Source organism: Engraulis encrasicolus, chromosome 1, assembly GCF_034702125.1.
Source record: "Engraulis encrasicolus isolate BLACKSEA-1 chromosome 1, IST_EnEncr_1.0, whole genome shotgun sequence".
NCBI lineage: Eukaryota > Metazoa > Chordata > Actinopteri > Clupeiformes > Engraulidae > Engraulis > Engraulis encrasicolus.
In genome coordinates this window covers 39,511,605-39,523,819 of record NC_085857.1, presented here as the reverse complement: position 1 = coordinate 39,523,819, position 12,215 = coordinate 39,511,605, and the positions used below count along the sequence as shown (strand labels likewise).

The following is a 12,215-nucleotide window of genomic DNA, read 5'->3' as shown; positions in this document are numbered from 1 at the left end:
GTGAGTATTTGTGAGACACTTTTTATTGGTGTCCAGTGGAAAGCATGCCAAATCACGATAATGGCACAAGAGTTGGCGGCTAAAAGCAGAAAAAAGCCGACATGATTAGCTATGACATCCCACGTTTAAGTGTAGTGGTGCCCATGATGCCCTGATAACAACAAAAAAGTTATGTTGGCTAAATAACTTTAAAAAACACAAACAGAAGTGCCAAAGTTGCATCTTATGAAATTATGCCATAAGAAAGCCAAACACCCCAAACTAATGCTTAACCATAATTTGCCCAGAATTTAGCGATAAGTCCCCCATGCAGCCACATTATTACACAGTAAAGCACAGCTGTTATTGACTTAGGCCTATTTCAAATCATCCTCACTCTGCTGCCCTAGTGTCTCATGTTTTGCAGACATACTAAACCATAGGCATACGTTTTGCAGACATGTGCCATAGTGCGCACACTTAGAATTCCCTGCAGGACACACACCGATGTTATGCAGATTGAACGACTTGTAGGCTACGCTACTTCCGTGGCTACTTTAATAAATAGTCGCTATTCCCCTGGCTCATCATTTTCTATAGCAGCTGATGAAGATGCTATGTCTCCGGGATTTGGTCTCTTTTCACATGGTAACTTATTCAATTACCTGCACATTCACCATGAATAGACAGGTGGCACGCCGCAACGAGGGGGTGTGTCGCTATGTCCGGGGCTCATAATTTTCTATAGCAACTGATGAAGGTGCTATGTCTCCGGGATTTGGTCTCCTTTCACATGGTAACTTATTCAATTACCTGCACATTCATGTCTCGCTATGTCCGGGGCTCATGCTTCTGTGCGCGATTGGGGGGATTAACTGGGCATGTTCGCACGTCTCCTTCTGTTCACTCTCAGTTGTCGACCTGCTCGTATTTTCATGCGTCTTTGTCTTCTTAACATGCGCTGCGTCCCATACAGCTTCTGAATCGACAACTTTGCCGTGTAATAAAACTGTTCTTGAAAGGCAAGCCATTTTCTTTGCAGTTCTTGTCGTCTTTGTCGTTGTTCTGTTGTTGTCCTTCTGTGATTTGGGGCGAAAGTGGGCTGTGCCCGACTGACGTTTCACAAACAAGGCGTGTACCTGAATGTGCCTGGGGTCGGCTATGAGTCCGATCAGGCAAAAAATAGCCCGGGGCCGGCAGCTCCGAGCCGGCCACTCTCCTGAGCCCCGGGCGGCCCCGGGCCGCTGAAGCGCGGCTAATGAGACCAAGGCTATTGGGGCGTGGCGCTACTTTTTTTGGTCTTTACGCCGCCAGACTTCCGGCGAACTGGTGCGATTTTTGAAACTGGCTCAGACATCGTTCTTGGTGTGCGAAGCATAATGTAGTGTAATATTCCAATATCTTCCATTCCAGTGCTAGTCCCACTGAGTAAGATCATTTCCAAACTGTGTACTTGCAACAGGTGTATTACTCTGGGAACTGCCTACTGTACACCATTAAAACCAATTTAATAGAATATAATACAATGACATATAATGATACAATAATAAAATAGCAGCCAGCTTATTCCCAATTCACAAATTATGCTGTGAACAGGTTATGAATGCCCATGAGAAAAAAAGCTTGACACTTATAGTTACAATGCAATAAAACATAATCATATGATAACCCTGTCTCTGCTGTAATTTGAGTGCTAGTCCAATCTAGGCTATGAATGAATGAATTGTACTGTGAGGTGTGCCTGCATAACTGAGATCGCCCTGCGGTCTAGACTGTGTTTCGACTCGGTGACCTCACAGCAAACTCCAATAGGGGAGGCAGCACATGCTACCGAGCCCACTAAATGTCGCACCAAATCTTCAGTCAGTAGTGTATTTTCCTGAGATGTCAGGAGAGAGGTTTACCAGCACTGCACACCAAGCAATGCAAACTGGTATCCATTACATAAAGGAACTGGATGTTGAAAGTTTCTCAATGTTTGTGTCAGTGCCAGCCAATTGAGCTAAATGGACCAAGAGAACAGTCAGTTGTCAGAGTTGTCCACAATGAGCAATGAAAGCTGGTATTTGTCATATCCGTGAATGTGTGTTTGTACACCAAGAGCAACGGAAGTCATTATTTCTCCATGGAGGTGAGTCGAATAAAGTATCTAAAACAAATCAGCAGAGTGAAGCGACCTGGGCTACCACAGCGAATTTCAGCGGGGGGGAAAAATCGCTTTTATATTATTGTAAAGAGCTATGACACAGTTTGGGGAAGGAATGTTCCCAGAATGACCCAGGCTGACAAGCCAGAGCCGTTACGCGGTTAGCTACATAAATCATGTCAATGTGACATCCAGAGTGAATACAACGAATTCATAGCGAAACTTGTTCCAAGACCTCAGCTACTCAGTAGCTTGGTGTGACGGAGGTCTTCCTGCACCTGTTCGTCCCCCTCGGGGCGCGAACCTGCGACCTCGTCAACTACATCGGTTCGGGAAAAAATGGGAGGCACAGTACGATATCGCAGGACCTAAGGACCAGTCCTGTAGCCCAATGGCATCGACACTGTATGAGGCTTGACCAGTCCTCTAGCCCAACGGCATTGACACTGTATGAGGCTTTTTGGGAGGGAGGTTTACTAATGTTCCACACCAACTCTGCTAGTTAGCCTCCGCTACATTGGGTCGTTCCTGGTGTTCAGGCAGCTGGGTGTGATTATTACCTGAGCTCCTGCTGTGCAGCGGTGGTGTCCAGCGTGTCCTCCAGCTCGGTCTTGAGGGCCTCCAGCTCCTCGCCCAGGTCCCTCTTGTGCTTCTCGGCCTTGTTGCGGGACGCGCGCTCCGACTCCAGGTCCTCCTGCAGCTCGGCCAGCTGGGCCTGCAGCTCCCGCACCTGCCGCAGGGCGTTGTTCTTCTGGGCCGCCTCCTCATCACTCCTAAAACACACATGAAAGAGGGGCAAAAAAGGGTTACAAATGGAGGGGGAAATATACATATATCTTTGTTCAAGAGAGTCCTTGTGCACAAGCCCTCAGTAATGCAGGTGCAGGTGTGAGGCAGGCGAAGGTGAATCAATGAACAAAATTCAAGAGACACCACACACTGCTTACTTTTCTTTACTTTATTTCTCGGAGCGAACAACGCGTTTCACCCAATGCGTCATCAGGTTCGCTCTATGCTCTATGGGCATAGAGCGAACCTGATGACGCATTGGGCGAAACGCGTTGTTCGCGCCGAGAAATAAAGTAAAGAAAAGTAAGCAGTGTGCGGTGTCTCTTGATCTCTTGAATTTTGTTCATTGATACATATATCTTTATTTTACAGAGCGATTAAGGTTCAAAAGCTGTCTGGGGGTAGAAATGTTTGTGTGAGTGTGGGTCAGATGAGTGAGACCCTCCTTTTTTGTTACATTACACTTAAAGGCTTAAAGGTGCACTGTGTAGGATGGTGGGCATAGTACTGCAAAAGTGCAATTTTTCCAGTCATAATGAACACCGTACTTATAACTTGAAGGTGGTGGTAAGCATTTGATAAAAAGGAAAGATGTGTGAATTGACAGGATGAGTTCAGGAAATGAACAACTAAAAATATTACACAGTGCACCTTTAATAATATGTGATTTAGATTTCCATTGTATTGCACAATAGGCGGCACTCCCTTGCGTTCATCAGTACCGAGAGGGGCACTCCCTTGTTTTGACAAAGACGACACTAAACACCACTAGATGGCAGCATTGCACACTCTGCCTGTCAGACGCTCTGACACAAAGCCAGGCCATGTGCTCGATGACAAAAACCATAATGAGATTGAATCATAGCTGTTGTTGCTTTTAAAGGTTGAATGAACGGCTGCCCTGCATTCCATCCAAATTCCGCTGCGCTAAGTCCCAGTAGAGGGAACTACCACAGAGAACTGCCACAGGAAATTGCCGGCGTGCCCGCCTGGCTGGCTGCTGAACGACAGCAGACATTAACAATTACAAATTAACAACTCCCAGCGCGTTTTTTGTAATATTATTAACCGCCACGTATTTTGAATAATGTAAGCACTAATACTAAATGCAGGTTTGTACTTGTTTTTTTTGCCAAAGGGAACTGCCGGCCTGCCTGGCTGCCTCGCTGAACTGTTGGACAGGAGACATTCACAATTACAATTTAACAACTCCCCAGTGTGCTTTTTGTAATAGTAGCCAATATTTTTTTTTTTATAATGTAAGCACTAATACTAAATGTAGGTTTGCATTTGTTTTTTTTAATTAGTGATGATTTAAAAGACAAACATGACACTTTGAGGACTGGATTGTTAAGTATTTTCCATGCTGTGGAAAAGGGTGTTTAATCTAGTGAGGTTGTTGAGACTCCGAGACTACAGCTCCAAATTCAGCTCCAGAGGTGCTGTGGATTTCCCTACTGGCTCCCACCTCACCTCAGGGTTTGGCTGGAGTGCACATTATTTCTTGGCTTGTTGTCGGTGATGATTTTAAAGAGAGAAATATGGCACCGTTTTCCAAGCTGCAGCCCCCCTCCCGGCGGCTTTTTTCTCACCTGGCCAGGGTAGTCTGGAGCTCCTCTTCCTTCTTGGCCAGCTGCACCTTCAGCTCGTCTATCTGGGCCTGCAGCTCTGCGATCTGGTCCGACAGGTCCGTGGTCTCGCTGTCCAGCTTCCGCTTGGCCTTCTCCAGCTCCTGCCGCGTCTTCTCTTCTTTCTTCAGACGCTCTGCGCATCACAGACACATAGGAATAGGAATCGTAAAAATACTCTCATGGTTCCCACTCTTTAAAAAAAAACAAAAACAAATCCAGGACATTACCAGGACCATTTTTGGGTAATACATGACGGGTGTTTTTTTGTCCAACACACAGTGACACACAGTTCTTCAGTGATTTAAGAAAAAAATGTGATTTAAAGGTGGAAATGAGCCGAGTCCTCTTTCTTCAGATGCTCTGCATATTAGAGACACATAACAATAGGAATCATAAAATACTTGTATGTGATGAGATGTTTCTGTGTGAAAATGGACTTTGTTGGCAAACAGGCATGAATATAAAGTACAAGATCGATTCCCAGTCCTAATATCTCAACTAACTCTTCAGTTATGAGGGACGGTTTGGCCACACTACAGGACAATTGTGGAGAGGTTATCTCTTTACTGATTTATTTTAATATTACTTATATTATTACTTCATTATTACTATAAATCTATTATTAAAATAATCAATTTATATTGGATGGGGTGGGGGTGGGGTGGGGTGGGGAAGGGAGGGGTCAAGCACTTTGACTTTGTACATAGGCTACTACTACTACTTGAAACTACACAGTGTTCCTCCATACACAATATCGTTGACAATGACAATGACAATTCAATGACAATGACAATTAACTCTTGAATCTTGAATTGAATCCCTCTTCACCTAGATCCAACATCATCACCACTTTGGTACCCTAGAAGGTTCGGGTTCGAGTCCCGGTGTCCTGTCTATATGAGCGACCCGTCGAGATGTGATTCTCTAGGCTACTGAGCATGCGCACGCATGCGCACACCCTCGCGGTGGTTTTCGCGGGTGATTGCCCATCGAATTGTGAGACCGCAAGTTACGATACAGGATCCCCTGAGACTGTCAACTTTAGTGACTCAAACTGTAGCCTATGTCATCCTGAGGTTACCACCAGTCATCCATAGTCTAGGTAGCCTATAGCCTGTCCACCGACTGTCATGGACTGAAAGTTACGATATTGTGAGACCGCAAGTTACGATACAGGATCCCCTGAGACTGTCAACTTTAGTGACTCAAACTGTAGCCTATGTCATCCTGAGGTTACCACCAGTCATCCATAGTCTAGGTAGCCTATAGCCTGTCCACCGACTGTCATGGACTGAAAGTTACGATATATCCCCTGGGGGGGAAACGGGAAATAGCGTGGATCATCCATCAGATCATTGGAAAATCTGCGAAATAGCGTGGCCTCGTACATTTGCTACTTTGTTGCCTAACCGTAATCGCTCACACACTCAGCCTCGAACATTGTAACATCGATCAGAAAAGACTATTTATGTAGAAAATTATTATGTAGACTATTTATGTAGAAAAAATCGCCACCTCTAATTGAGCTGTCAAAATGCTCCCTCCACCCTTTTCACTCAAGAATTTGCATCGACTGCATTGTAAAATGCCTGAACATGGTAAGAAATGCACTGGCGTGGGGATGTTATGAAATTATGATTCCGGTCATTAAAAGACAGACATCTGCCAAAACAAAGCCACAATACGCTATCTGCTATCTGGGAATATCTAAACCGCGCTTGTTTATCCCCATAGCATGATTTCATGTGACAATTTGCCTTGCGAGCCCACGTCGCATTGAAAACAAACCAACAGCAAATGACTACATTAAACAACCCAGCCAGGCCCTGATCCCAAACACTTTCTCCAGTATTTGCGCAAACTCAACTCAGTCTCTTTCATATGGCACGTTTCTTAAGTTGCTCAAACGAGAGGCTCACGGTTTTTAGTGGTCAGCAGCCGCACGTTCTAAACTCCGCACGAAATAAACAAAGTAATGGTTATTAAAACAGTCCTACGTGGACCGATTGAAACGCCTTCCGCGGAAAATCAAGGTCGCTCATTTAGATGAGGCATCGCAAATCGATAGAACACCACTATCGAATAGGGCGACCGGTCGCTCATCTCGACGAGGCAACACATCTCGACAGAACACCGGCAGGGGAATTCTACTCCCCTTTGCTACACACTACAGGATGTCCCTCCCTCCTCACCTTCTAGATCAACAACCATCATCACCACTTTGGTACCCCAGAAAGTCCGGGTTCAAGTCCCGGCAGGGGAACTCTACTCCCCTAGTGGTGTGCATCGGCACAGCCCTTATGATTCGATTTCGATTCGGCAGGTAACAATTCGTTTTGAATCGATTCAGTCCGATTCTATGATGCATTGCATTGCATTACATTTCTACTAAAAGCAAGGACAAATTTTCCATCAGTCATGAGGCAATGCAAGCAGTCCGATACTGAACAACGATTATTGTTGACTCCACTACTACACACTAGAGGAGGTCCCTCCAGTCAGTGTTGCCAGATGTGTCTGATCAAATCCCGCCCAAAAGGTGCTCAAAAAACGCCTGGAGCCGCTAAATTCCGCACAATTTCAACAACTTGCATTGATTTCAATGGGCATAAAACCCAAATGGCCGATTTTCCCCGTTTTTACCCGCACAGGGTGTCTACAGGTTTGACCAAGTCAAAATTAAGACATTTTAAGACTTTTCAATACCATTTTCCAAATAAAATTAAGACCAACTCGCCGTGTTTACAGGTTTTAGCAAGTCAAAATTAAGACATTTTAAGACTTTTCAATACCATTTTCCAAATGAAATTAGGACCAACTCGCAAGATCATACACAGGTTCAAATGAAGCACAAAAACCAATTGGTTATTTACATTAATGTAGCCATTTGAAAACACAAAACGATACACAATAAAACTTAACACTAAATAAAATTCAATAATGCGTTCTAAATTACACTACATGGCTACAACTCCCGATTTCGAAATTCATCACATGGCTGACATAATTATTCCTCCCTAAATTAAGCTCCACAAATTTAAGACATTTGGGTTGAAAATTTAAGACAAAATAAGACTTTTCAAGGCCTTATTTGGCAAAAATGAAATTTAAGACTTTTTAAGGACCCGCGGCCACCCTGCCCGCAGTTATCCGCGGTTATCCCAAGCAGCCCAATTGTGCGGGTAACAGCCCAATCTGGCAACACTGCCTCCAGTCCCTCCAGTCCCTCCTCACCTTCCAGATCCACCATCATCATCTCCTGCTTGTTCTTGACCTTGCCCAGGGTCTTGGCCTTCTCCTCCTCCTCGGCCAGCTGGGACGTCATCTCTCCCACGCGGTCCTCCAGCAGCTTCTTCTCCTGGAGAAGTGAGACAGACAAAAGATGATGAGGCTTCAAGCTGTACCTGTGCAGCCAGTGACTTCTTCAGAGAAAGAAATACTGATATCACTGTGTCCTCACTGCAAGCAAACATCATGTTAGTTTATGACCTACTAGCAAACTCAGGGGCAGTCATGGCTCAATGGTTAGAGTACTGGCCTTTAGATAAGAGGGTTGCCGGTTCAAATCCCGCCCTTACTTGCACTTTCGTCCATGGCTGACGTGCCCTTGAGCAAGGCACCTAAGCCCACATTGCTCAAGGGCCTGCAACAAATACCCTGTGCCTAAATAACTGTAAGTCGCTTTGTTAAAAAAGGCATCAGCTAAGTGTAATGTAATGTAATGTTGCTCAACCTAACTTCCACCTCAAAAGTGGGAGCTGGGATGGTTCAAGTAGGACAAATCCCACATACACCATTTCATTTGATGAAGTCTGGGGGGGGGGGAGAGACGTAATTATATTCTAACCCAATGGTTCTCAACCTTGTTTGGACAAACACCATCTTGGCCTCATCATAAGCCTCCCAATGCCCTCTCGACCTCGAAGTCTGTGTCCTGCTAAACACCCCCTAGGGCTCCCTTATGCCCCCTGGGGGGCTATAGCACCCCTGTTGAGAAACACTAAGCTAGCCTATCCTACATGCAGCAGCATCAACAACAGCAACAGCAACAGCAACAGCAACAGCAACAACAACAACAACAGCAACAACATCAACATCATCATCATCATCATCATCATCATCATCATCATCATCATCATCATCAGTCCCTGCTGACCTTGAGGAACTTGGAGTTCTGGTCCTCCAGCAGCAGGATGTCCTCCTCCATCTTCTTGATCTTGGCCTCAGCCGTCACCTTCTCCAGCTGAAGCTTCTGACGGGCCGCCTCCTCCTCATCCAGCTGCTCCTCCAGGTCCTACCAGCCAGGGCAGATGGGGAAAAGGATGATAAATGATTTTCAGAGATTCAAGATTCAGATTCAAGGAGTTTATTGTCATTGTCAATGAAGGCAACCGAATTGTGGGTGGAGCAACAACACATGACAGATGATTTTCAGAGGTGTCAAAAGTAAAAATAAAAGTAATTTTGTGGTGTATTTACAACACTAGCATGTGGCATTACATAGCTGTTACACCATTTACACCACTGTACGTAATGAGATAGATAGACTGTGTTGTTACTGAAAAACACTGAAAACCTAACAAGGACCCACTACAAACTTGATCCAACCAGTGCAGAGGTAGCTGATCGTAGGACAAGTACACGGGTCTACTGGTTACTCAGATAAGTTGCTTGTGTTGGAAGGAAACTGTGTTTCTTCTTTTACTTTTACTTTTGACACCTCTGATGATTACATGGAGATGTTACACATGGACAACATTTCCATAGCACTTTCTCACTGTGATGGAGTGACCATCACTAGGGTTATGGGTCCACTCTAGTTGTCGTATCAGGACAGATGATCACGGGAGATGTGACATGGGCTGAGGCATTTCTGATCTTCTTATCTTCCCTACACTTACAGAGTTGCAAAGTGCCCTTTCTGAAGGGCACTTGTATTTTTGACATTCAGTTATGAGGACCGGAAACCTTGTTGACTTCTCCACTTCCTGAACATACTAAAATTTGCTTTTTTGCTTCCGTCCTAAAGTATCTACTCCTGTAGATTACTGTATACTCAATCTACTATTATGTATTGTTGATCTACATTTGTATAACTTGGAAAAAATAAGGTATCGCACACCTTTTTGAGGTGCTTGCCACTTCTGGAACCAAATATCAAAGAACATCAAGAAGATGCTGCATACTCTGCTCCATGTTTTATTTGAAGTGACGTTTCGGCTGTCTAGTCATCTTGAAGATGGCCAGACGGCCAAAATTTTACTTTAGTAAAACACGGAGCAGAGTGTGCAGCATCTCCTTCATTTTCTTCCCCATTTTCACAACACCTCCACCACCACCACCAGCAGTGCCTCCAACCCGCACCTGTATGTGCGACTGCATCTTCTTCTTCTCTTCTTTTATACTCAATCTACAATTTTGCTGATCTACATTGATACACCACCACTAGCAGCAGCAGTGCTTCCATCCCCACCTGTATGTGCGACTGCATCTTCTTCTTCACGTCGGTGAGGGCTTGGTTGCGCTCAGCTATTGTGCCATACCTATTACTGTACACTCAATCTACTATTATTGCTGATCTACTGTACATTTACACCACCACCACCTAGTGCTTCCATCCGTACCTGTATGTGCGACTGCATCTTCTTCTTCTCGTCGGTGAGGGCCTGGTTGCGCTCCTCCTCCTCCTCCACGCGGGACTCCAGGTCGTGCAGGATCTCCTCCAGCTCCTGCTTCTTGGCCACCAGCCGGGCGCGGATCTCCTCCGCCTCCGCAAACAGCTCCGTCTCCGCCTGCAGCTGCTCCGCCAGGATGTTCTTCTCCTCCAGGAGCTGAGGGTGCCCAGAGTTACGTATAAACATTTGTCAACCAAACATGTGACAACTACACCTTTTAAATGGCAAAATAATAACATAATTAAAAGAAATACAAATGTGTGTATTTTTTCTAAAATGCCGGGATGTTCCTCTTCTCCAGGAGCTGAGGACACACGACAAAATCGCACACATTTGCCAACTGAAGATGTAATGATGCAATAGATGAATCAAATTAATTAGGAAATAATAATAATGAATACCTGCTGTGTAAAGAAAAACATTAAGAGTATTTTATGAGTCTAAATGATGTTTTTATAGCAAGAGTGACACGAGCGATAACAGCGACAGAGTATGACCGTTAAGGGCAAAATGCAAGCATTCCGACATTCCAATTGGCTACGGTGGATGTCGCCGAACCGCATCATAGCTCATTAACGCAATATTCGCTGAAGTCTGACTACAGACTGTTGCTCTAGTCACTCAAATCCTCTATTGGTAACAAGGTTCACAGAGATGCAGTACATTGCATGCAACCCTACATATAGCAGCTGCATGCAGAGTGCCTTCTGCATATGACTTAAAAACAGCACTTTCACATCACCAAGGCCTCTCGGTGGTGCCTAAGATGTGTCTCAGATGTGGAACTGCTTCACTGTGGATGAATATTGACATTGCTAAAAATCAAAAACATTACCTCTTATTAACCCCTTATGATTTCTGGACAAATCGAACCCCTGACTATAACATGCTTAGTTTAGTTTAGTTTATTTGGTTTATTTCATCAGGGACCATGTGCAAAGTACATTAGTTACATGGCAAAAAGATGACCTGCACCAGATTATATCTTAAAAGCTCATTTCCATCTGCAGTCCCTGGGCAGGTAAGAAAACATAAAATACAGTAAAATGGGAGTAGCCAGTCACTCAGACATAGAAACCCTGCCACACACACATACACATGCATTTGGATGACTCCTCCTGTCCTCACCTGCTGGTGCTTCTTCTCCATCTCCACCAGCTCGGTCTCCACTTTGCTCTGGCGCTCCTTCACCTTGATCAGCTCCTCCTCCTTGGCCTGCATCTCCTCCTCCTGGCGCGTCACCTGCAGCAGCGGCTTCACCTGAGGGACACGGCGACACACAAAATGGGTCACTCACTCCTTGGCCACTCAAACACACAGCATTACACCTGGCTCTTTAGTGGAGCAACGTGACAGAGGCACAAACAGTAGCGTAGACTCTGAAGACCTACAGTAAGACATCTTTTAGGAGTATATTGCTCAAGCATAGCTATACATACACACCTGGGTCTCTACTGGTGTAACATGATAAGAGGCACACAAAAATGGTATTTTAATATATATATACATATATTTATTTGAAAGAGCGACAACGGTTCAAAAGATGTCTGGGGTGGAAATGTGTGGATGAGTGTGGATCAGATGTACGTCAGTAGAAGTTGTGGGTGCAGTGTGGATTTTGGGTAAAAAAGAAAAAAAATGTGAGAGGAGCAAAGGCTCCACAAAGGATGGGGTTCAAACACACACACACACACACACACACACACACACACACACACACACACACACACACACACACACACACACACGCACACACACGCACACACGCACACAAACACACACACACACACACCTTGGTAAATAGCCGCCACCATTGCCAGTGTCGTAGTTTGAGGTACGCAGCACAGTTCCTCTGTAGAACCTTCAGAGCGCTCAGCTGCTGCTGCTTCTTGGCGAAGGCCCTGGACACGGAAAACACAGACACACACACAGGCGTTAACTTTAACCAGCAAGGCATAACTTAACCGTGTTTACACACAACCATCTATTGTGAAA

At 45.0% G+C, this 12,215-nt stretch overlaps 1 protein-coding gene across 2 annotated transcripts in view; it reads right to left on the bottom strand.

The window, feature by feature from the left end:
- Positions 1–12,215, bottom strand: part of LOC134451451 (myosin-10) — a 119,126-nt gene that overhangs the window by 15,385 nt on the left and 91,526 nt on the right. For both annotated transcript variants that reach the window (XM_063201933.1, XM_063201941.1), the window contains 7 exons: positions 12,013–12,121; positions 11,349–11,480; positions 10,170–10,376; positions 8,702–8,839; positions 7,780–7,903; positions 4,507–4,678; positions 2,686–2,898 (listed from right to left, as the gene is read on the bottom strand). In XM_063201933.1, coding sequence (XP_063058003.1) covers positions 2,686–2,898; positions 4,507–4,678; positions 7,780–7,903; positions 8,702–8,839; positions 10,170–10,376; positions 11,349–11,480; positions 12,013–12,121 — 1,095 coding nt within the window. The remainder of the gene's footprint in view (positions 1–2,685; positions 2,899–4,506; positions 4,679–7,779; positions 7,904–8,701; positions 8,840–10,169; positions 10,377–11,348; positions 11,481–12,012; positions 12,122–12,215) is intronic.